This window comes from Falco naumanni, chromosome 10 (genome assembly GCF_017639655.2).
Source record: "Falco naumanni isolate bFalNau1 chromosome 10, bFalNau1.pat, whole genome shotgun sequence".
Lineage (NCBI taxonomy): Eukaryota > Metazoa > Chordata > Aves > Falconiformes > Falconidae > Falco > Falco naumanni.
Genome location: NC_054063.1, coordinates 10,098,775 through 10,125,313, shown reverse-complemented (window position 1 = coordinate 10,125,313; position 26,539 = coordinate 10,098,775). Strand labels below are relative to the sequence as shown.

The 26,539-nt window shown below is 43.8% G+C and overlaps 1 protein-coding gene across 13 annotated transcripts in view; it reads right to left on the bottom strand.

Annotated features, from left to right (window-relative positions):
* The window catches only part of TEAD1 (TEA domain transcription factor 1), a 160,788-nt gene that overhangs the window by 98,795 nt on the left and 35,454 nt on the right, over positions 1 to 26,539 (bottom strand). For 7 of the 13 annotated variants that reach the window (XM_040608005.1, XM_040608001.1, XM_040608004.1 and 4 more), the window contains exon 1: positions 7,601 to 7,849. In XM_040608005.1, the coding sequence (XP_040463939.1) occupies positions 7,601 to 7,748 (148 nt within the window). In that variant the 5' untranslated portion in view covers positions 7,749 to 7,849. Of the gene's footprint in view, positions 1 to 7,600; positions 7,855 to 26,539 lie in introns of those variants that run through there. The other 6 variants (XM_040608009.1, XM_040608011.1, XM_040608010.1 and 3 more) reach the window with 1 other exon arrangement.

The following is a 26,539-nucleotide window of genomic DNA, read 5'->3' as shown; positions in this document are numbered from 1 at the left end:
ACGCACATGTTGACCACAGTTTCTATTAACAGTGCTTATTTGAGTCCTCTGTAGGTAAAATTGTAATGGTGTTTGACTGACATCCCAGCAACTCCCACGGTGTGCAGTACTTTCTCAGGGTTTCAATTTCCCTGTGAATTTGGGATGCATTGTTGTCCCTTTCACAACAGGCCTAACAAGCCATGCTACTTCCCAATGTTTAAAAGAGCATTCATGAGATGGAATTAGCACATTTATGTTCATCTTTCTTCCCCTTCCCCAATTCATATTATTTTTGCTTACAAAAATACATCCTTTAGTCATCCAATGTAGAAATTGTAGTATACCTAGAACAAAACCACAAAAGCTTCAGAGGAATCTTTTTCTATCAGCTAAATCATTACTTCTACTGAAAGTCTGTAAACTGTTAATCCATTAGTGTCTAATTCCTTAAACTATACAGCCAGGCTAAAATCATCTGGAAGCCCAGACTCTGAAGTGTTTCCCTCTGATGTTCCAGACCAAGTGTCCCACATGAAACTGCTTGTAGGATAGGAAAATATTCATACAATGGTATGACTACTATTTCTCAAGGGCATCACAAAAGAAAGAAAGAAAGAAAAAAAAGATATTCTGCATGCATCTGTGAGGAAATCCCTGTAAGACACAGCTATGATACATACTAATTTTGAATAGCATGACCCTCAGGGAATTGTGTAAGACTCGTGTCACAACAACCACAGCATTTACTCTCCAACAGTCAGCCCAGGCTCGCTCCTGTGAGGTGTGGGGTGGGATATAAACCTACTTCTTGGGAAAATGCATGGCCCCAGAAAACCAAAGGTGTTGCCACTGCTCCTTGTTCCCTGTAGTGTTATTTGTGATCACGCCCACACAGAACAAACCCACTAGGGGAGAGGGGGAACATTAGGATGAAGTTTCGCTCCCAGCATGGTTCAGATGCCTGGCTTTCACCACCCGTCTCACTGGCCCCAACTCCACCTGGCTTGAACAGCTGGCTGGGAGTCTCCGGTTCCAGCAGCTCTTGAATGCTGGTGCGAGCCATGGCAATGGTGCTGACTGTGGTGGTGCTGTTGCTGCTGGCAGTTAAAGAGTTAGGTTTTGGTCAATTCTTTTCTGTTACTGGTTATGTAAGTCATGCTCTGCACTGTCCCAGTCTCTTTCTTTATAAAACAACAGTTTCTACATTTTCTTACCTCTTCTGCTTCCAGGAGGATGCTCAGAAAGGGTTGCCTGGGTTGTCTAACGTGAATATAACCCACCTTCCACATTGCCACATAAGCCCTTTAATGGTCATGTGGGTCCACGGGCTGCTGCTATGATTGTGTGAGATAATTCAGCTGGTTATTTGAAGCTGGTAAGAAAACAAGACAACTTCTACCATAATCTCATACTGGGCTCATGAAAAGGAATCCAAACTTGACAGCCCATCATAAACCCCAAGAGCACGTGGGCCTTACTTGTCAAACCGAAGCTGTCCCCAGGTTGTTTGAACCAAAAGGTGTTCACGCTAACATGTTTTTAGGAGGAAACCCAGTTCTACAAGGAATGAGACCAAACAAATGGGTACATGATTTTCAATTACCTTGAGCTCTCATTACTGTGCAACCAACTAACCCACTACATCAGCCTGATCAAGGCCGTTTTAACTACCTCCTAGTGCGACAACCCTATTTCTTAAGGCTGCAAAACGATGCCTTCTGCAATTACAAGATCACAAGTTCAGCTTGTGAAATCACTGCTGGAAGGTAAATGAGCTAATATAAATCATACTAGACAATCACCTAAATGTATCCTGGATGTTCTAGTGAGGTTGCATCACTTCAGTGCTCTCATGCTAACATGTGCCATTTCTAAACAAGGGTTTTACTAAAGGAGCAACGTAATAAAGGAAAATCATCCTCTTACTCGGTTTAGTATAGCCATTTGAATAGGACTAGCCATTAAATGACTCTTAAGTGGTCAAATGCCTAACCTGAACCTGCCCTTGTAGCTTCCACTTAGTTCCAGGCAAGAACTAATGTTGCTAGTAGCTCCTCTAATACAAGGGTACCTGCTAAACACTGGAAGACTTGGGCAACAGCCCTGCAGTTTGACACTGTTTCCCACAAACAGGCTATAGACAACTTTCTGCGAGGAGTTCTTTACAGGGATGACTAAAGAGAATATACTTAGCAGAGAGAGGACAAAACCCAAAGTGCTAAAAAGCACTTCCAAAGAACGTCCTGATCTTTCTGATGCACAACTTTTCAGCAAAACTTCCCATTTCCTTTGGAATACATCATTTTCCTGACCCAACACAGCCAAAAGAACATGCACAACTCTTACAGTCCCACTTAGATTTTCTCTTGAGGATAGAAGCTTATGGCAGAGAGGAAAAAGAAAAGATTCTCTATCTCATGAAGACTCTCTGTCTCATGAAGATTCTCTGTCTCATGAAGACTCTGCCACTTTATCCCGAACCATTACTTTTGAAAGCCCAGATCGAAAGATTAAACCCTGTTCCCCCACATTGCAGAAATCCTCGACAACAAGTAAGCCCAACATCCTTCATTTCTAATGACGGCAGCGCCTATTGCTCACTGACAAAACCAGATTGCCTTCTCGCAAGCAAGCATGCTGATGTTGCAAGAACATCACCAGATTGCAAAAACGTTTATAAACAGATTGTTTATAATATGAGTAATTTAAGTAGTAACTTTTCAAACAGACACTGTATCTTCGGACCTTCATTTTCTTCACTTTTAACTGATTGCTCAGCACAGGTTTGTAGCCTGCCTTAATGCATGCACTGTGCCATGACGTAATACAGCCAGCAATCACAGGATTGCAAGAATGTTTCTAGACAGATTTGTTTACAATCTAAGAAACCCAAACATTAACTTTCATAATAGCAGTCCTACCTCCAGTGCATTTTGTGTATATTGCTGAGACAAAAAAAAAACACCCCAACAAACAAAACCAACAAAAAACCAACAAAAACAAACAAAAAACCTAAAAGCCCCCACAACCAACAACCCAACAAGAGTGTATCTTTGTACAATGATTGCAATAACAGATGAATAAACATGCAACCTGATACTTCACATCTGGTATTTCATCACTCCAAGTACCTTATTCACATTCAAGTATACTTAATACTGTGGAAACTTTATAAGGTAGTGATGTCTTTATAGTGGCAGTAACTTGCATGGAACTTTTAAAATTAAAAGCAACAGTAAAAATAATTTGTAACATGTTACTGTATTCTTCATAAAGCTAGTTAGCTCGCAGTTTCCTAATAGAAACCCAGAAAGACACCTAACAATAGCAACTAGCTACAGAATCACACAAGCATACAGAATAGGATTTCTTTTGCCAACGTACTGGTTCAAAGTTCAATTTTAATATTGCATTTATACAAGGTGCTTTGGAAATGAAGACTATTATTACTCATCGTGCAAAAATTCTATCATCTGAGCAGAAATTTTTATGAAAGTATCATTTTCCCTTTTACTGTCATGGTAATGCAGGCAAAGAGATTTTATGCATGACCTAATAAACATATACAACAGTCTTGAAAGGCTGCTATGCACCTTCTCACATTAATTAGTGCTCATTCTTCTCTGTAAAACAAATAAACATGCTACAAAACTTCCTTGTAAAATAATCATTAATACACTCTTAAGTAGTTTTGCTGCAGAGATGAATACCTCCAATTCAAATCATAACTGATTCCATTCATAACTGAAGAGCTGTTTACAGGTCCCCAAAAATAAGTGCAAACTATTTTCTTGTCTTAAAGGCAAAAGCCGCTTTTGTTAGCAACGCTGATAGTAACGTGACTGCAGGCGTTATTACACTTGCTAGCAACTTACGTTCCTTTGGCATTGACCCTAGAGCTGCACTAAAGCTATGTCTCTCTATACCTAAATTTCAAGAAAAAGATGAAAACACGCACACAGGGCCAAATCCATTCCCGTGGTAACTCCAGTGACTTCAGTGTTACAGAGGGGATAAAAGTAGGGCTGCATTTCACAGCAGCTTTCATTCCTGTAATCTTTTCCAAAACACTCTCCCAGGAGCAAAGACAAGCACAGGCAAATATCCTGCCAATAAGTGAGTTCACAGGCATTGCTACAAGTAACTAAACTGTCAGCAGTAAAAGACCAACAATCTGAACAAAGTACAAACACAGGACAGCCAATGCCCTCTAACGGGCTGGAGTTTTACTATGCGCTGCATAAAAGGGCACAGAAACTCATCGGCACTGATCTCTGGGAGAGGAGGCAAATTAGGGTATCCCGCTTTGCACTAGTGGATGATATTTGTGTTTTATCAATGCTTCTTTTACAACAGTACGGGTGAAATCAAATTCTTACCAGCACCTTGCAAGACAAATGAAAATGGGTCTAATGGATGAGTCCTGCATGGGCTACACTCAAGTGCTTTCACAAAGAGTGTGAGCACCAGTTTAAAGATGTGCTCTTCTATTCCTCCTTCAAGTTTTCGTATTTATCCCCTCCTCACCTTGTTATTTTATTTACTGCTACTAGTCAATACTCTACTAGGAGCAACCCCATAACCGTAAGACCATCACAACCACACAAGCACACACACACAGGGAGGGGGAAAAGGAGTGACAGATAGTGTTTTCCTGCAGAAACGTTATCACTGGTCCCTTGACCTTAGAGCACACTCCCTTTCTCTCAAGAATTTCCAAACTACGGTTCCTGGAATCTGCCCCTCTGAACCAAAACAAGCGTCTTTGCTTCTTACCCAATCATTTTCTATAAATTTAAAAACAAGAGTTTCATTAAGTTTTTATTTGGTTTTCTAAGGGTTTCTTCAAGGAGCCGTAACCCTGTACTGGTGGCAGGGTCAGCGGCAGCCAGAAAAAAGCTCTCAGTTTTGCACAGGTCATGACTTCGTCCTTACAGCCCAAGGATGCCTCAGGGCCAAAAAAAACCACCCCAAGACATCCCCTTCCCCTTCCCAGCCACGGGGCCCTGCAACCCTTTTTTGTGGGGGTAGGATCAGAAGTCTTTTGGTCTCGTGGTCCTCTGGTGCCTAAGTTACTTTTTTGGGAAGGCAAGGGGAGAGGAAAACACCCTCCCCTCCCCTTCTTGTCCAAGACCACAGCTGTAGAGGAACAGCTGAAGCGGTTCAGGCTGCCCGGAGAGGTCACAGATGTCCCTCGGTACCACTGGGGCTGCTCTGCCAGCACAAGCCACGCTGCTGCTGCTCAGGTGGCACCGCAGGCAGACACTCCTCAGCCACCCCCCCCACACCACCCAGTCCTGCCCGAGCAATCGGCCAGCTCCCCCTGAGCCAGCTGACCAGGAGCCTGTACGCAGCAGCCCTCTTAGAAACGCCACTTTGAAGGACAATTTTAGACCACCATAAAGGAACAGCGATGAAACTGGCTTCTGATTACATGCATGTCGCGAAGCTCCCATTAAATCAAAGGCAGAGACTCAAAACATTTCTTCAAGCAAAATCTCTGCTCTTCTCAAAGTCTCTCTCCAAAGATAAAAAATGACAACTGCTTAACTTAATCCACACAGAGTGATCATTGTATTTGCCTCCGTAAAGATCATATTTGTTCTAGTGCCTATATCTAAAGGTAATTCCAGTTAGAAAATGAAATTGTGCTCTCTCGACCTTTTGTCTTACATGGTTCATGAATTACTGACACATTACAATATCCCCCAACACTATGGAAGCTTAGAGATACTGCAACGTCTCTCTTGTAAGTGAAATAAACTTGGTATGCCACTAAAAGGCATTAAATTATTTTCATTATGCCACACTGAATCTGTAACACTTATACTGTTTTGATTTCAAAATCCTTGGAGAACAATTATGCTCTCAGGGCCATAAGACTCTATTAGAAAGTCCTCAGAAACCTAGCATGGTTTCAATAAATCCTCAAACACTACAAAGCAGTTACTCAGCTTGAAGAATGAAAACATGAGTTCATCCACTGCAAAGTCAGGATGCAAACTCTGCTCATACAGGACCCAGCGCTTCCTAACACAGTTTTTCCTTCCCAATCTGGGCAACACTTTTAAGTCAGGTTTGCGGCATCGAACACGCATACCTTCTTTTTTTGATTGAAAATAAACAGTGTTTGATTTAGGATGAGCATAAATATATGAAATGTGCATATGGTATTACAAGCTAGCAGTAATAATCAGCAGTTAGAGATGCGTAAATAGTTTTATATGTATATAATCTAACAAATGTTAACATTCAGGATTAGAGAACCATTAAATTAAACCAGCGATCGACGCCAAGAATAGATAAATATGTTAATTTCTTTAATTTATACAATGGCACAAAGAATGCTTCAAAACGCCAAACCCCAGATTTCAGGGGTGATTACTGCGGTTGTAGGGATCCCGATATAAAAAAAACGCAGACACCCTTCTGCTGGCGGACGATTCAAGCCTCAGTGGAGCTTTTGAGCGCACAGACACAATGCGCTTGTTTGTACATACGTTCTTGTGTCCGCCTAGAATGCGCCCAACCTTCTAATTAAGCAAATCATCTCCCCTTTCCAAGGGAAAATAACAACACCGAAATGCAATCCAAACAGGCGGAGACAGGCGAGGAGTGGGCGAGGGAAGCGACACTGCTGTGCGGGGGACACTGCCCTACGGGGGACACACTGCTGCGCGGGGGGACGACGACGACACAGTCCTGCGGGGGGGACACAGTGCTGCCGGGGGGCGGCACCTCGGCGCCCGGGCCAGCCGCGATGCTGCAGGGCGGCCCGGCCCGGCTCACACGGCAGCTGCGGCGGGGGCCGGGTCCTGCCCCCACCGCCCGTGACCCCGGGCGGGGCAGCGGGGGCACAGCTGGTGGCAGCTGCAGCACCATCTGCTCGGGCCTGAGCCCCCGCCCCTGCCGCGGGGCGGCCTGGCCAGGTAGGGGCAAGGCCGGGGGGGCGCAGCAACAGCGGGGGGGTCCCGGGGCGGCGGAGAGAAGGCTGCCCAGCCCCGCGCCGGCCATGCAGACGTCGGTACCCCTCCGCGGAGCCTGTACTTATGGAATGCTGTCAGCGCGGCACCTGATCGATAGCAGTTTGTGCAGAGGGAAGGGGAAAGGGAGGGAAAAAGGAAAAAAAAGGAAGGCACAAAAGCACCCCTAACTTGCCTCTTTAATCGAGAGGCTTCTGAACACAACAAGGACTTTACCGCTTTGCAATTTAGTATTGCATATGCTGCCACGCGATCACGCAGACTGTATTTCTCATTTCCCTTCCTTCATAATTTCTTGAAAAATAATAATGAAAAAAAAATGCTTACTTTTGTTTACACTCAAGGAATGACACATTTAAAAACTTCTTTTGAACAGCCCCGCTCAGCCGCAGCATAGCATTCATCCAAGACAATTCCGCATCAGCATCGCTTCCCAGTGCCAGCGGCAGAGGCAGGGGTTGGGGCAGCCCTGCACCACGCATCAGCCCAGCTGAGCCCCCTCAACTTCACACAGCTCTTCCAGATTCACTCCAAAAGTACTCAAAGCAGAGCCAGGGATTTTGTGTAAAAACAAGGCGCGCTTTGCAGTCCCCATCAGGATAATTATTTCCAAAGACTAAATGTGTACCACTTACCATACATTTTGCCTTCATCTGATAAGATGATTTTCCTCCTCCCACATGGTGGATAGATAGCTAGAGCCTCCTGAAAGCTCTGTTCAATGTCAGGGCTCCAGACACCTTCTGCATCATTGTCAATAGGTTTATCTGCAGAATCACTCATTCTTTCAATATCTTCGGCAGGACTCTCGCTGCCGCTCCAGCTGCTGGGCTCAATGATGATGGCTGGGGTCTCCAAGCCTAAGCCTGGAGTCTTAAAGGAAATAAACCTACAAAACAAACAAACAAACAACCCCAAAAGGCATTAAAGACATGGAACTCCAGGCAAACATTTCTGTCTACTTCTGACACTAAGTTAACAGCAGCTGAGCAGTAATGGCAGTAACACAGGCATGGGAAGCACCCAGGAAAAGTGAGAAATTAACAGCTCTTCTATCTCAAATCAGCAGAGGTGAAGTGATAAGGCTGCCAGAAGGAGAACTCTTTACCACATTTCTGTGTGCAATTACGTGAAGGCATAGAGCATCAGGTTATTTTTCACAGATAGTCAAAGTGGGTCTTAATACTGGGGAAAACTCTGCAGCACATGACACATCTCATCTGGCTGAAGACTGGCACCCTTAAAATATTAAGCCAGATCCTCAGGCGGGTGTAAATCAGCATACTTCCACTGGCTGGAAGGGAAACACACCAATTTATGCCACAGCAACCACCAGAGCCTAAAACCACTTAAACCTAAAAACAAAAGCAAAAACTATTGTTCACATTCATCCGGATGTCAGTGGAGTAAATGGAATTACACTAGCGATGACACAGCTCAATGTGATTAACTGGAAAAGGCTGTAATTTTCAGATCTTACCCAAATAAATGATACAATCAGAATCCGAGCTACATACAAACAGAAATCTTTACAATGATCATACCAGAGAAAGGAATGACAAGAAATGGTGTATGCTTTGCCTATTTTAAAAGGTCTCTGTCACAGAACCATAGCAGAACAAAAATTACAAGCTTCAAGTTGCTGAATCAATTTAATAAGAAATAATTTAATATAGCTGCACCTGCTCACACCACCAGAGCTGCAGATCTGTCAGTGTTCCTTTTATATTTTTGAGAGAAATACAACTCTTCTGTAAAGACTTGCTCCAGGCAAAAAAGCTGCTCCACCAGACCAAATTCACCTCTGCTGTAATTCTTTGGGAAGTCAGTGAAATAACACCAGGAACAGATTTGGCTCAACATGTCTAGGCATAATGCAGTTTTATTTTGAAAAATGAAGAAGTTTGGTGACTCTAACTGATCTAAGTGGATGGGAGTGTTCAAACATGCATGCATGAGCTGCACACGCACTTAAAAATCCAGTTAGTTGGCTAAACACTCAAAAAAACCCTAAACGACAACATTTTTATTCTGCTGGGGGAGATGCAAGCACGATCTCTCCGCACACAGAAGAGAGGGGCTTCCCCTCCTGCACCCCTCCATCCTCACGCTGATAGCCTCCCGCCCAGCAGGGTCTCGGCGCATCATAAAATAACAGGTGAAAAGCGGCAGAAGGGCATTCACCCCCCAGAGAAAGAAGGGGAGGCTGTACGTCAGTGGCCGTGACAGCTCTGACCAAACGCCTCTGGGCTGGAGAACTCCCCGAAAGAAGGAATATTCACAGCAGCCCTCACCCAAACCAGGCTTATCAACCAGCTGCTGGAGATAACCCAAACCTGACAGTCTGGTGCCTTGCAAAAAAACAGAGCTGGAACTGGGGAAACAGGGAGTGGTCTCAGTCTTGCTAACCAACATTACCAGTCTGACATCCAACGTACGGGGTATTTCCAATTCTCCAGGCTCTAACTGGAGCTGGGAGGAATCAGTGCATGCCAAATGGACTCCCAGGAATGTTCTTTTCCTTACTTGCATGCCTGTTTCTACAAAGAGGCATTTCTTAACTTCACATTGGTTTGAACATTTCAGCACAGTTTATGAAAATGTTGGTGTCCACCCACCAGCCACCTCAAGTGTCTCAAACGCCTTTTAATAACTGATAATGAGGGAACAGATGGATTCACAGGGAACCACACACAAATGGTAAGTGAGTGGGAAGCCTGGCCAAACATACCACTTATTGTCTGGGAAATCCGAAACGTACAAAATGAAGTTTGTACATTTTGAAGAATGACACAGAAGGAGATGTAAACCTTTGTAAAACAGTGAAACAGCATCCTTCAGAATTCTCAGAGGCTGAAGGATTGATTCAACCTCTGCAAGATTTGAACCTTATATGCAAGATTTAGCCTAAGCGTAATCATAGCAATACTGGGAAAAAACTGACAAAAATAATCATGTCCACTTAAGCCTTCACATACAGGGGGAATTTTAGGTAAATAAGAGATAACTGGATGTTGACTGGGATAATTAGGGGGGTTTCAGTTTTACTGCCATAGTGCAGGGGAAAATGGCTACTGGAGATTTTATTGGCCTCACATCATCAAGACCATGGTTTAGCATTTCGCCAGAAGACAGCGCCGAGTGGGACTGGTTACTGGGTCAGCTCCCCAAAGGTGACTCAGGGAAGGAAATCCTTCCCCTCCCCGATCCCAGGCACGACAGCATGCAACGCACAGCCACGGGCACCTTTCACTCAGCCCAACCACCCTCTGCTTACAAATCTGCCACAGTCATAGCCTCAAGTCTTATTATCGTCCTATAAACCAGCTCTTGTTATTACATTATGCTGAAATAATAATTAAAATGCACACGAGGAAAACAGAGAGGCTCTAAAGTAATTAATGTTACTTGATATTCAAGTCAGATCTTGCATTGTGTTTACCGGTGAATTTTCACTAACGTGCTATCTCCCTTCCCATTCCATTTTACCTACTTGGATATCATTTTGAGGCATTAGCAGCTACTATTCCAGCCCCGAAAATGTAAGACAACCAAGTATTTTTTCCAGAACATCTGTACAATAGCAGTGGGGAGCAACCTGCTGGAAAAAAATCCCTCTCATGCTAAAGGTTGCTTTTAGTGATTTCCATTTTGGTGAATGCTGACATTGCAGATCAAGTTTAGAGGACCAAGGAGCAAAAAAACCTTGTATTACAACCACTAAACAGCTCCTTCTTATTCCAGGAAAATAATGAGCCACTCAGTTAATCACTTCCAGCTCAGCTCTACGTATCAAAAGGCAATTCCACCTCCTTCTTAGCTTGAATTGTAAGGACCCAACTGTGATGAAGAATTTCAGACCTGTTATGCTGGAGTTCAATGTGATTACCAAAAATAATACAAGCCATCAATAGACAAGCTTTGTTGCACATTTCTAACAAGTGATAAATCTCTTGTGAAAAATGTGGATTTACAGTCCAGTTTAAAGTTATAAAAATTTATAAAAAGTAAGCTTTCCTTATATTAGCAAACTCCAAATCTTAAAGTACAAACTTTTGGTGAAGGAAGAGTTAATCTCCTGGAGGCAACCGACCCCACCCCTCCCCTCCCCAAAAGCAGAGCTTGCACACATGACAGATTAAGTTGAAGAGTTCTGTATTTGCTTTTTATCACGTTAACTTTTAGAGAACCCGTTTTGTACTTGTACTTTAACAAAATTAAACACCTTGACACTACCCAGAAAACCAACCAAAAAAGCCCCAAAAGCCCAAACCCGGTTTTGGGTAACCTTTTCGTACTTTCTAAGATTGCTTAAAGCAAGCTGCATGTCAGGAGGTCTCTCTTCAAGTTTCCCTTTTAACACCAGTCTCTCTCTTGTACATATTTCAAGACAGCTTTCCCTGCACATAAAGCTCTTTTAGTTGCAAACCTAAATGCATCTTTCTTGCAATCGCTTTCTGATCTTTCCAGTTAAGGCAATTCTAAGTATATCTGGGGTTTGCACTTCCTCTATGCATGATGGAGGTATGTTGCCCTCTCAAACAAGGTAATGCTACACTTAGCAATGGAGAAACTCTTAGAGTTAATACTGGATTTTATAAATATGTTTTACAGACAATCCATTCAATACAACTTCAGAAGGTACAAGATATAACTTATTATGCTCACTCGTTAGAATAACTAGAAAAGTTATTTTAAAAACTCAGAGGAACAAGGCTAGCTAGCGTCAGAACTGATCAAGCCAACGGATTTAACTAAAACCAAATGATGATCTGCAATATCTTACCTAGGGAACGACTTCTTTGCTTGCATAAAACATTCTCTTATGCCTTCAATTTATTAGCAATGCAAACCTGGACTTGCCCAGAGAGCTGCTGCTTGCAGACCCATAACTGAGATCAATAGCTCTTCACAGAAGTGTAGGACAAGTGCAGATTTAAGGCCTTGATAAGTTTCACATCCTTCAATACTTGCACAATGAAACACGGAAACACTGTCTTTCAAAGGCCACTGGAGCCGAATCTTACTTTACAACGTCTTGCAAAAGTTAAGCCATTTTGTCTGTCTATTCAATTAATTTACTTTCTTGAATTTCAGCGTACAGGTGCCAAATGGTGCCTTCACTGAGGTATTGCATAACCACTGGAAAAGGATTAGCATTCTGCAGGTATTGGTGCAGGAACATGAAAAGACTGAAAACATGCCTTGATTCTGAGAGATTCTGAGAAAAAATCATTCCGTCTCCCCGATCTTCTAAATTGTCTGTGCTTGAAGGGGATCAAGTGCAGATATTTTTGAGATAATCTGCAATGGCACCTGCAAGAATATGCAGCTGAGAAAGCACCAGTGTTGTTATCCACACCGATCTTCTGGCTATAAATGGCTGCAGAAGGCTACCAAATAATTCTTACAACCAGCCTAATATTTCTAAAACAGTTCTTCCAGAAAGAAAATCTTAATTCTCGAGATAAAGATTTCAAACGCTGAAGTGGTAAACTGCACTTTTAAGAAAACATTTTATTTTTAGATCATGAAGAACTTCATCTTAGCTTCAGTTACATAAAAACAATGGGACCAGGAATCCAACAAGCTTTTGACAAACATCAAGATGATAATGAGCAGATAGGCAAAACCCAACTAATTCTAAATTTGCAGATGGCAAATTTTCTCTCAAAGCTTTAAAAGTTACAGCCCCATGGGATTTTCCTTCTGCTTTGTTCAGCAGTACAAATCCACAGCTGGAGTGCTAAGGCTCTGGAGAGAATCCAGAGGAAGAAAGTTATCAGATCTAGAAAACATGACCTACCAGGAAAGGAATTAGGTTTGTTTAAATTTAGAGAAGACTGATGTGAGAAGATAACCACTTTCAAATAAGGAAAAGGTAACAGCAAAGCAGAGAAGCGGCTCTTGGTAATTTCTACCAAGGGTAGGACAAGAAGCAAAGAACTTAAGCTGCAGCAAGACAACCATAAGTTAGGTATCTGGAAGACTGTTCTGATTCTACCAAGTCACCCACCAGAAGCTATCAGCCTGGGGTACTGGGGAACTGCTATGGGGACAAAGGTTGCTAAGAACAGATGACACAAATGTTTCTCAGGAATGATGCAGCCATGCTTTAGCCCTGTCTGAGGTAGAAGAATGAACTAGATGATGCCATGAGACTCAGCAGCCAAGACAGAATGTAAAACACACCAACAGAGGGAAACCTGCAGTGGGAGCACATCCTTGACTAGGCATGAGGGAACCCAGATGATTCACAGATGAGACTTCATAGATGTCCTAGTAACCTGACAGGACAGAAACCCAGGGGAAACCAAGCTTCCCACCACTGATGCCTGTGGAGCTACATGCTCCTTCACACTTCACCATTGTCCTTGCACGGCTGCTGGGCAGAACATCACTGGCAAAAGCCACCTGTGAAGTAGCTTATCAAGACAGGCAGGATGGGGAGGGAGAGTAAACCACCAGGCTAGGGAGAAGAGGGCTCCTTCTGCTGGTGCTCTTCATGGAAGTTTTGGGAGATGAGGTTGCCTCATCCCCAGCTGCCCCATTCTCCTTCTAGGTATCTGTCGAACTAGCCAGTCTCCCATATCACATCTGGATTTCTCAAGCTCTTTCTGCACTGATTAAAGTAAATGTGGAATCGGTGGCAAGTTTGAAATCTGCTAGGAGTTTGTGATTCTACTTTACCAGTAGAAGTACCTTTGCACTGTTTATGCAAGTCAAGCAATATGCTCAAGCCTTAAAAAAAATATAACTTTTTTTATTTAAAAACAAACTCATATCCTGGATTTTGTAGCTGTGACGCGTAAGTATGTATGGATCTTTCAGATTCTCTGAGGCGTTCAAATGTCATCACTTTCAGGAAAACACTAGATATATATACATATATTCAAGCCATTTTATGTATGATTTAGTTTTATGAGGAAAGGCTGTAACACAGTACAAAGAACAAAAATGTAAATCTTAAATCATTTACAGAGCATCCAATGGTGAAGTCATTAGCTTAAAACGACTTTATATTGTATTTTTGTTACAAGGTCTATCTACTTATCAGCAATTACTCCCTCTAAGAAAGAGCATCAGGAGAGAGAAGCAGCCCGTTTCTAGGATAAAGTACTGCTTTAAAACTCAGCCAGACTAATTCAGCCATTCACTTTTACCATTGAAACGACATAAAAAGTTTTTCCTCTGACTGCATGAACACTTTGGGGAGAAATTCCGATGCTGCACTTTTTTGGCGATCAAATAGTTGCATGTAATGATGCTTCCATGTACTTCCTATCATTCATATAAAATAGTTCTGTTGTCACATGACTGAAGTTGGCATTTCTCACTTGGGATTCAACCTATTTGCTAACTGCAAGCTACCTTCTTCAGATTTGTCTTTGGGATCTGTGGAGGAATAACACAGAGTACCTGTGAAAAGCAGCACAATGTTTTTTTTCTGGAGTGAGTGAATTGTGCAGTGAGCGAATTCAGGCATTACTTTCTTCCCCTCAACTACTGCACTCAGGGTATGTATAAAAGTAGCAGGAAGACAGACAGTACCATGCCAGCGTGTAAAATACAAAAACATGTAACTTAACATCTGTAAAGTGATAGTTTCCTTCAACTGTAACTCTGTGTCCCACTCATCTGAGAAGATTTACATGTGTATTTTCACAAACTGAGGAAATGTACAGAACAAAGAATGACTTAGATCCCCAAGAGTAGGCAGCATATAGGCCTAAATGTGAAATTAGGCTTATATGAACTATTTCTAAAAAGAAACAATGCATTCTCCTTGAATTGCTCATTTTTTTGCTTATAGAAACTGATTACTCAGCAAAGAGTGGGCTGATGATAATATATGGGAATTCTTCCCTTTGCAAAACGGCTTTCGTCTCTCTGCACTCTTTATGCAACTGAAAAGAGTATTTCATACCCCTCTCAGGGCCTAATTTATTTTTTTTTCCCCAAAAGCTGCTTTTGTTGATATATAATTATTGTTGTAAGGATGCTGAGTCATTGACTCCAGCCCAATTTTCTTTTCCATTAGTTTTAATTTCATACAATTAATAAAATGGTTCATCCTCTCAGTGGGGAAACAACTGGATTCTGCCTGTAACTACACCACATTTGCGGGCTCTGTCAGCTTTGTGCTGGCTCACCAGGACACCTTCTGCAAGCAGCTACAGCTTCAAACCATCCAGAACATTTAGCTAGTGCCCAGCAATCCAGCGTGCAAAGCGCTTTGTAAGGGGCTATGTATTACTCGTGGTCCATGGTCTGCACTGATTACCAAGTTATTACCGGGTAGGTGAATCTTAACATGCCCGTTGTGAATCCCTATCTCATTACGGTCACAGCTGTTTGAGAAACAATTCCTTCCTCATGTGATACTGAAGCAGCCACATTCATCCTAGGTGCTTGCGCTCATTTACGCCCAGCTGGTTTCAATTATAAGGGTGTTCCTGGGATTTAACCCAGCTCAAATACTGCATTGTGGTGGTAACCAACAAAGATTATTCTAAATATGACTTGGCACCCAGCAGAATGAAGAATAGCGAGCATCATGTCTCACTTGCTTTTGCTAATTACCAACATGAAGCAAGGGAAAGGATAAAATATTTACCAGCTCTCAGAAGGAGAAGCCATTCTTCCTGCAACTGCAGGAGGCGACTGTGCAACAACCCAGCTGCTGCGCTCTGCAGCGGGAGCTGACGGTGCACCTACCGTCACCCATCAGGGATGGCTTGTGAACGGCAACATCTATTACCAGTGTAACACCGTGGCGTGCTTACCCCAGCTGTGACTTTTTTCTATGGCAAGAGCTGCTATATTGTGAAGTGGAAATTATTAATAATTTCACCCATTTGCCAATTATTCAGCTTTTCGAAGAATGCTCTGTGACCAAGGTGGGTCTGTTCATACCTGGGGGGGGGGGCTCCGCTCCTAGGGCATGTGAAACAGCTTGGGCTGGCTGGAGGACAATTCTCTGGCACTGAAAATACCGGTCTCCAAACTACCACACTGCGGCCTGGAAGAAATGCTCCCCAGCCCTAAGACCCATAAGTAGAGGCCATAGTATAGTCCCTCAGGGCAAGGTCTGCAACCACTGCTTTGCTTGGGGCATGTTTATGGAGCATGTGTTTGGCAGCTCGCTGTAATTCACTCTGCTGCCAACACAAGTAAACAGAAAATAAAAACTAGTACATGTAGCCATCAGGAAAATGCGCTCCTTTTTTTTCTTTTCTTGTTTTTTTTACATACAAGACTGGAAAAAGGGAAACAAAAATTGACACAGTTCCTTGCTTACATGCAACAACTGTCCATTCTTTCAACGGCTTTTCAGTCACCCAGTTGAGGCTAAGGCAGGGGTTCAGTCTGCACAGAGGTTCTGGGCCTTCCCAGCGACTCCACAAATTAAGAATTACAGTATTAAAAGCTAGAAGAAAACAAGACACTGGCTCTCCTTCAGCTCCAGTGGTCACCTCTCCCTACCCCTCCACACGCATAACTTTGGCAGCCTGACCTGGCTACTGACACAAACACCCTGAATACCATCAGAGCAAGCCACCTCGTGCACCTAATGGTGGTTTTGCCGCTATTTCAGTCCCATCTGCCTGGGAGTATGTGAATGATGTAAACACAGTCAGTGGTTTTCACGTGTGCAAACAGGCAATCTCGTCTTTTGTAGTAACTAGCTTGTTGCAGCTGCCTTCCCACAGCATCACTGAGCGTGACTGGTTAATTGGTACCCCAAAAGCCAAACTAGAACTATTAATACCACATACCAAGTATTATAAATATTGGAATTAAATACATCCTTGGTCTCTGGTTTGTTACTAGCTTCCTGCTGGGACCAGATATGATCCACTGCTCACACATATGACAGACCTGGCAGCAAGTCGTTCTCTCTAGATGTAGCCCTGAAACAGTTTGTTCCCCTGATTCCCTAAGCCTCCTTGGTTCTATTGGAGTTCCCATGTCACAGAAACATTTGCAAAACCAGAATCAAACCTTCACATTCATAAGGTCTCTCATTCTAGTCCTAGTATATGACTAACTAGTTTTCTACTTCAACATTAGAATTCTCTCTTTTTTCTTTAATTTTAAATAACTTGTTTTCAGGATGAAAGGGTTTTTTCCACAATGCCTGCAAAAACATGAGTGTTCACTTTAACAGCTCTTGAGTGAGGTGGGGAAAGGGACAGAAAACCACCTGCTTGAACAACTTTATGTAAGTTTGGTCAGGAAAGGGAAAACCAATGCTATTTGAAGGGTGGTCCAATGTCTGACTGGTTCATATGTAACATAAAACTTTCATCTATATAAAAAATATTTTATATAATGATTTAAGTATTCTGTTAAAAAGGTACAAAAAAGGCACAGTAAAGTAAAAGGTTCATTCATTTACTCAGGTGCATTTGTTTAAATAAGAAATAGCCACAAGATTAACCCTTTCCCTACTCCAAGCTGAAGAAGGACCCTTCTTTTATGAAGGGGGAGAAAGGCAAGTTTTGGGATAACAGCAGCAACATCCATTTGGCCAAAGCCACCCCAGAATCCAGCACTGGCACCTTTTATCCTTCAAGCCCACTTGTCCTCCGCTTTGCAGATGTTATACAAACACTCCTTTGCGTTGAGTGCAAACACATACACACACACGCTTTCTCAAGCATTCGTTGAAAGAGCTAAATTTTAGCTAAAATTCGTTTTACAAGGTAACAAACTCTGCCAACCCCCATCTACAAGCTCTGTCCCTCTAAAGCTGCTACAGGAGGTTGCGAATGCCTCACGCTGACCTGAATGTGCTGATTTTTTAGCATGCAAAACCAGGAGAACACAGTTTTATTCTGCTTTGGTGTTACTACTTGAGCTGGTGCCCCGGGCTCTGATTCTGCCAACACAGAGCCATTTTATACATATGAATAATCACTCCAAGTTTAATGAAGCTCCTCACATCTCCATTAGCAATTGTTTTGGCTGGAAAAAGGCCCGGCCTATCAGCCCTGGAGGAGCCTGGAAACGGAGGAGTGATAATACTGGGAGGCTCACTTTGGGAAAGGCTGTGGTTTTCTGGTGATAGGACACAGAATCGCAAAGAAAAAAAAAAGAAAAAAAAAGGAAGGGGTGAAATCACAGCATCACGGCCTTCAGCAGAGCTGGGATTTAATCCCAGGTTTCTGGCCTTGTTCTCACCGACTCTAAACAGAAAGATTTCAGAAACCAGCATGTGAGATCAGATAGGACTTGGGGTCCATGTCAAGTAGTCACAACACGTCTAGCGGCTTGTCTTCATCACAAGCCAACAGTGGAAACTCCACCTTGTGTTTTTGTGTATAGAGAAAAATCAAAGCAACAATTTTGTTTGCAAGTGCAGTAGCTGTCAAATAAAAACATCTAAACTCATTTTGTTTTCCAACTGCTAGCAGTAGTGTTATGGACAAATTACCTGCCAAATTAAATTTTAAGCCTGAGTTATTTATCTATGTAGTAGAAAGGAAGCCTCCTATGTAAGGAAATGAGCTTTACTAATACAGCCCTTGGACACTCCAACTGCCTCCTTCCATCTCACACTTGCCAATGCACTCACCACCTGTGGAAGGATAGGTGTTGGAGGCATCAGCTTTACTTTGTCAGTATGACTGTCTCATCTAGGTAATGACAGATCTATAGATCACATTTTGTCCATAATGGAAAATTTACTTCTGACATCTCAAGTAAGATTCTCCTGAGAAGGAAGGATGCTTTTATGCAGCAGGACTTACATCTTCTACAAAGGAGTAGCAAACACTCCCCTGCTGAGATACTGAAACAATCACAAACTGTAGCAATCTTTAATTGCTAAACATAAGTAAAACCTACAATGACTAGCTATAACATTTTGAAAATTCAGCATAATAGTTATGTAGTTATTCTGCACTTCTCTTGTAGTTATCACCTGTTGTGGAAGCAATTTCTGTCTTAAGCTCCGACTTACGTTTCCAGTCTATTTCAGCTCCTTGTTTGCTGCCGTTTAATCCTGCTTCAGGAGCTGTCGATTTTCTGCAAAAATAACTTTGCTGGCAACCATGAGAATTGTGAATTCACTGGACGCCAGCAGAGTTAAAAAAGAGATGGCATGGTCCAGGCAGCAGAAAATAAAAAGTATATAAAAAAACCAAACAAAAAGTACAAGCCTAGGAACTAATCCTCATCATTCTACTGGACTTTAAAAAATCTCGAATTTAACAGAAACACCAATTTCATGGCGCACTGTCATCACTGCCACAGCACCCCTTCCGCCCCCGCGCTCAACATTCACAGTTTCAGGGCCATCACCACCTGCCTCTCACTCTGCCTGAAGCACGGCTTGCCTGTCCAAGACCTGGCTTCTTATTTCCAGCCTCTCACAAGCCACCCTGCCAAAGGTAAAGGCACGTGTATGCCTCCTGGTGAGGCAGAGACCATAACACCAGCATGTCCCTGAGCTAGCAGGGTATATGGAAGCAGGTCCATGCTTCAGCTTAGCAGACCCCTGACATTTTCCCCCACCTGAGTCACCCTTCTGCCACACTGCAGCTGGAGCTGTTTCTTGGAAAGGGAATGCTGGACTCATCCAACCCCACACGGAGGTCTGTGCTGGGGATTTTCACTGCTGTCTGCTCCCTCATGCCTGGCACTGACGTCTGTCCCTGCCACATGTGGGAGAGAAGGGTGGGAAATGAGCACAAACAGAAAGCCTTGCAGAAGGGAGGCTGTCCGAAGAAATGAAACTCACAGAGTGTTTTAGAGAAATAGAAAGGAAATGCATGGACATGTGTTGTCCCTTAGTGCTCTTCACTTGGGACCTTCCATCTCTCTCTGTCTGTCGGCCCTCCGTTTGGCAGGAGGGACACAAAAGGGATGCGTTCCCTTGCAAGGCTCATTTTAGCACTCTCCACATGGGCAATCACCCCAATAATTTTCTGTTTCAACAACACATTTTCTCCTTTTTCCAGAGCCAGAGCTGCTGCTGTGCCACTCACTTGTGATGGCCACGTGCCTAGTCAGGCTCCCATGGCCACAGCACACCCAGCTCGTCCCCTCGACACCCGCTCCTGCACCTGCCAGGGGCTCACGGAGGATCCACAGGCACACATAAGCTAGAGGATGACACCCAGTGCTGTCACCAGGGTGATGTAAACGGCCTACTGTAACTAATTTTACTGTACATTTTCTCAAAAAGGCTGTGATTGGGTTCAAGAAGACCCGAAGTGGTTGCATTGGCTCCACGTTGCACATGTTGCTCCCGAAACGGCACAAGCACTGCAGCATCCAGCTTGGTTCTCTGGCTAACGGGGGCAGAAAAACCTTCCCAGAACAATGCTGTTACTCAGACTGCAAGGTCTCTGAAGGAGATAGAAGGTGGTTTCTCAATGTTTGGATATAGTTTTACAGTCCTAATTGGGGTCTTCAGGAGATAGTTTTGTAGTAGTATGAAAAGATATTAAATTCTACAGATTCCCCAGGGGGAAAGAAGTATGTAATAAAGTGCCAATAACACCTTCAATGACAAAAGAGTAGTGTCGCTGACCACACTGGTCAAGAATATCTTGCTAAAACCAGATGACAGTTGTACTGTCTAGTATAAACACAACCCCCCTAATACAAGCATTATTTAGTATCTATCTGCAGGTTAGACAGTATCAAAATCTGTTTATGAAGAACAGTTAATGCTCATGCATGCACATAGTTCTATACTAAAATGTTTTGCCAAGCTGAGAAAAAGACAAATAGACTCAATTATTTATACTTCTAAATTACGTTAAATCATACTCACTCTTCAAAATTACCTCTGTTTTTCATAATGTTGTCTATACACAAAAATTCCTTTAACTCAGTGGATGCTTTTCTTGTAGGGAAAACCGAACACTTGTAGCGTGGCTTCTCCGGCATCTTTCAAATTAGAGGCTAAGGGTGGTTTCATGTTGATGATAGCTGAGACATCAAATTTCACAACTTAATTCACCACCACAAAACATCATTAGAGCCCTGCACGTTTTTTCTTTTTAAACTCAAGTTGCAGACTTTCCAGTCCTTGAAGAGCTGACCTCTCTTTAAGCTACAACAACTTCTGGACTTGCAGGGTAAGCAGATGTCAAAACGGCAGGTCTCTGGGAGATCTTGAACAATCTAGTGGTGTTTCTAGTAAATCTAACACTTCAAGAAAAGGATTAGAGTGCCCATGATTCTTCTCCTACTTAGCCACTGACTTGCTATATGATTCTTTAAACCTTCCTGTGCTTTACCACTTGCCATATCCTCTTTGCTGAGAAGCTCGGTCAGGCTGCGATCCAGTGCTTTCAAAACCAAGTAAGCCTTTTTCTACTTACTGCCAGTTAAATCCTTGGAAATCCTAGGCAAAAGTATTTCATTTGAGTATTTTTGTTATTATTAAATGAATATGAACAAGGAGAGAGTGACCCAGGAAAAAAAGAATGACTCAGAAAGGGAATGAGCCAGGAAATGACCCAGAGAAAAGAAGGTATTTTGGCTTTCTTCCTCAGACTAGCAGTTGGTTTCCTCAAATGACATTGGCTTAAGTTTATTTGAAAGTATTAAAAAAAAAATGTTGATGAACATTACAATAGAAGTAAGCTTGGCTCTTGGTAGAGAAACATGACTTAGAGCCAAGGACATTTATTTTTCACATTTGAATTATTTTTTTAACAGCATTTTCTGGCTCAATGTCACTGCACCACTGATAGATGTGATAGCAGATAAGTGTACAAGGTTTACATCAACAAGAATGTTACTTTTACAATGAACATATTTGTAGTCAGAGCTCAAAAGTGGTTTTATTTCTGCTATGCATGGAAGATGTTGTATTACACGCTGTTTTACTAAGACACTTTTCTTTTTAAAACGGAACGTAATTCAGATTTTCTGACACTGCAGCTGCAATTCAATAGTTGGACTTACTAACCACGTGGATTTACAGTAACAAACTCAACAATTTTCTTTCCCTCTCTAGCTCACCTTTCTGCCATCTTGATTTATTTCTCTTTCACAGCTGCACCTACAAAATGATTCTTACTCTCCACACTTTTCAACCTCTTCCTGCAGCTGATCCAAACTAAAACACAATTTTTCTGGGAACGTGAAATTAAAGAACTCTCACAGCAAGAATACAATGCCTAGAACTGAAGGGAACAATTTACTGGGGAAGGGGGATGACAATGACACATGGACAGACAGACAAGAAAAAAATACACAAAACCTGAAGGCCAGAGGATCAAATTTAGAAGTTTAAAAATTCTCAGTTTAGATTCCACCATCAGTAGTCACTACAGCACAGCAATAACTCTCCCATCTCCCACAGATGCTATGGAATTTATTCATCTCCGCTATTTACAGCACTAACCACCGTCAGTAGTAATTGCTTGAGTTACATAAATATAGTCAGAAGCCCCAAAAATCCCGCTCTCAAAATCAGTATTGCTGCTGTTAAAACTGGCACCAGAAAACCTTAGTAGCACAAATGTGATCCAAAATACAAACTGATCCAAATAAATAACGAAAACCAGATCACAACAGAAGCAGAGAACAAGCAAACACCGAGGGCTGACAAAATGAAATCGGTAGGTAAAATAACGAAGAAAACCGAGGGAGCCTGCTCTCGGCTCCTTTCCCTGTAAGCCCTCTCCATGAAGCACAGATGTGAAGGACATCTGGGTGCAAGGCATAGGGCACACTGGAACCCTGCGGCTTGCTCAGCCCTGTGCCCCAGCCAGCAGAGCTTCCCCTCTATAGTTACAGGGATTCAAAAAGGCACAGCCCAGGATGAAACTGTAGCCCTGTGTTTACATATTAATTACTGAAAAGTTACTTAACCTTGAGCCATATCCTAATGTAATGAGCTTGGGCGTTCTTAAGTCTCTCGGAAAGGGAGCTGAAGGCAAACCGTCTGGCTTGTCTTTACTTCCAAGTAGCCCTGCCCCTGGGTCTTTGTAAGTACTCTAGACACTGCCCATCAAAGGCAGGCTCTGACAGCCCAGTAAAACGTGCAAATTTCAATTACAGGGATTCTGCACTTCTAGTGCAGCCCAGCTGCCAACCATGCAGAGATCTGCAGTGATAACAATTATACTTAAAAGTGTTGCTACACGTTTGAATGCATTTACACATTCTCCTTTTACTCTCTATTTATTATTAATGGCAACTCAACTAATATCAAGACCCCAGTGTGTTTGGCACTGTAGGTGTACAGAAGGACAGCAAGTTCTTGCTCTGAGGAGTTTACAGTCTAATTATAAATGACAGCTGATGGAGGGTAAACATTATGAGCTGTTCTGCTTTTCAACAGGAAATTCAACTCAGGTAACAATTTTTAACCTGAAAGAAACAATTACACATTAAATCATGTACCACAGGCTAGGCTGCAGGCATACCCTAGTCAATCGCACACACTGTGGTGGCAGCGGCCACTTCCAAAACAGACAACCAGGTCCCAGAAGATCAAGATGACCACCTGTACGGAGATTTTGCAAAAGAGGAATTTAGCTTTGTTCAAGTCGCACTCACACTTACATGTAAGTGTGCATTTAAACTCATGTCTATTCACCAGAGGGCTTAATAAGTAAGCCCAGCATGAGTGTCTGATGGCATTTTGCACTTCCTCACATTTCTAGGTGTCGTTCCAAAGTCCACCATAAATTAGCTGCCTCTGTAACTTCATATTAATCCTGCTGGGAGGTCACAGAAGTCACAGGTGACTGTTACAGATCTCCAAAAAAAAAGGATTTTGAAGACATAACTGATAAAGCTTGCCCACCCGAGGACCATACTGGTCATTCACTGGGAAACTGGCTGTACCTGTTTTACATGCGTTGAAAACTGGCACCCACTCCTGCGGCGGTGGCACAGCCTGCAGACTGCACGAGAGGCACCAGGCTCTGTGCAGCTGGGTACGAGCTGCACGCTGCCACGTGCAGACCCCTACAGCCATCACGGAGGAAAGCACTGGGGGCTGAGGGGCTGAGCTGGATAGCAGCCGCTCGTGGGGGAATGGCTCCCACGGGAAGCCCAAAGGTGGGAATGGAGAGAGGCTTCTGCAGCAATCTCTCTACAGTACAGAGAGGCCCTTGTGGCTGTAGCTGAGAGGTGGGCTCAAGTGAAAAAGGACCCTTGTGCCTCCCAGGCTGCAGCTGATCTTGCTTCCCAGGTGGCAAACACAGCGCTCACCTCACTGGGGTGACCGGAGCAGGATGGCTGCGCCCAGCCCTCTCGGTGGCCGGACCTCAGCACCAAAGAGCACCAGGGACTTACAAGCTGTGCTTTAGGTATAGAAGATCAACGTCATGCTGAGACTTCATCTGCTGCATTTCCTACTGCTTTACAAGACCTGGGCTCTGACTCGCAGACGCCCTGCAGGACCAGAGGCTGGCTGTGCCCTTCCTAGGGCCCTGGGAGAGCCGCTTGCGCAGAACCTCGCGCTCACCCTTGTTGCAAACAGCCGCCCCACCAGCGCGGGAGCTGCCAAGCACCACATGATCCACTGAAGCCAACTAGTGTCACAGGGGACTCGCCACCCCACAAGGACAAGAACGGAATTGGCTAATGTGGGGTACAGAACCACGGGCACTGCTTCCCGGATTTGACAGAAAATGGGCACGTGAAGTTCGTAATTCCCGCAAGCACACGCAGCTGGTTTAGGAAGCCAGGAGTACCTAGCAAGCTACTGACCACCAGCCACGTCCATGTAGAAGAAGGGTTATCTATTGCACCACGCTGTGGGGATGACTGCATCAGCTGAGTCCTGGGCTTAAGATTCATTATGTTCCCACTAGTTAAACGCACAAACAACTCATAGAACAGGAGCAAAGGTTTTTACGGTTCCCTTATTTCCAAGGCCTTCCCCAGGCTACCTTTGCCCACTTCCCACAGCTAAGACACCTCAGGCTACTCCAACCCTTCGCTATGCAATGACAGCACTGTATGTGGCACCTTGCTGGGAGAGAACTCTTTCTCCAGCTCAGACACAGCTACCACACACCTATGCCAGCTACGGATCCCACAAGGACCAGATTCTTTCTGTGTTTCACTCCGTCATGCTCTCAGACAGACAAAGGTTCACACGGGAAGCTGTGCGCTGACTCCCGAAGTCCCTGCCCACCCGATCCCTGCCTCCCACCGGCACATCCCGGGCTCCCGTGGGCAGGGGGGGCTGGCCCTCATGCGCAGGCTTGTAGCCATGAAGTCCAGACAGGGCATCGAGCTATTGTTCTGGAGTAACAGTACAAACAGGGGACACGCTTCACAGCACAAAGAGGTCAGAAAACCATTTTGCCACTGAAAAAAAAATAATACAAGATTGACTTACAGCAGAATTGAACAATTAATCTTTTAGGATTCAGTTTAGCCAAAAAATAGCCTCTGTCTCTGACAGACATTCTGCAACCTTCTTTACTCTAGAGCCACAAAAAATGATAACTCAGAGAAAAATGCACTGCATTTCAGGCTTCCCCTTCCTCAAAAAAAAATGTCCTTGACAGAAGGACTTCTGTCCCAGTCAGGCTCACCAGAATGGCACACAGGGACTGCAGAAACTCCAAACATCTGAGTATCCTGGTGATTCCCCCCTCAAAGTAACCACCATGGATCAGCTGAAGAAGAAATCTGAGGAGGAGACAGCTGAACGTCTGGATTACACGCCTTCCCAGATCCAATGCAGAGAATAAGAGTTCATACCCTTCAAAGACAGAATAATAATTTGAAAATTATAGGTCCCTCCTCCCCGGCAACATCAGGGTTAGACAACTGATGCAGAAAACAGAAGCAGAAGATCTGAGAATGGCTTGAGGTTTTGCTACAGTAAATTCATGTCAAATTTTGAAAAAATCCTTGAGCCACCCATAAATCGTCTACTCCTTTCTTCAAATGATTTCAGATACACTGGTAGGCCAAGGGAGAGGGCAGTGAGTACGTGGGCACTGGTGACACCAGACAGAGTTGGCTGCACAGCAAATCAGCACCAGAAACAGAGGGTGACATCTTGAAGACAAGAAGGGTGTTTTCTATCGCCCACGCTGTATTTATAAACTCGACTTTCTGGGTGGCAGTGGCAGCCCAGCTCATCGCCAGGACCGATGCAGAGGCAGCGTAACTTCGCTTCAGCAGCTGTGAGCCAAGAGGGACTTCTCACCGAAAGCGTAAAGCAGAGCTGCACAGTGGGACCTGGTGATGCAGATGAAGGAAGCCACATCTCGTTGCCCTGCACCCTCCGTTACATCAGTGAGGAGCTGGCAAAAATCCTTCCCCTCCGGCTTCCTCGGGCTTTCAGCACACTCCAAGTAGGGGAAGGGCACCTTGGCTTGCAGTATCACATGCCTGGCCACATCTCTCTTCTCACTCAGGTAATGGAGCTTCTGGAGGACTATACACAGTGAGCCAGGGCTAACAGCAGAAGAATTTGGACATGAGATGCCCGTTACTAGGCACCGTGGGTCAGAGAGTGCCGATCCTGAATGAACCCTGCCGGTTTCAGTGTGAATTCTACAGCTGGTACACCGGCCCAAGAGACACGCAATCCCCCTCCAAACAGCCCGAGTGTCGGACACACCACA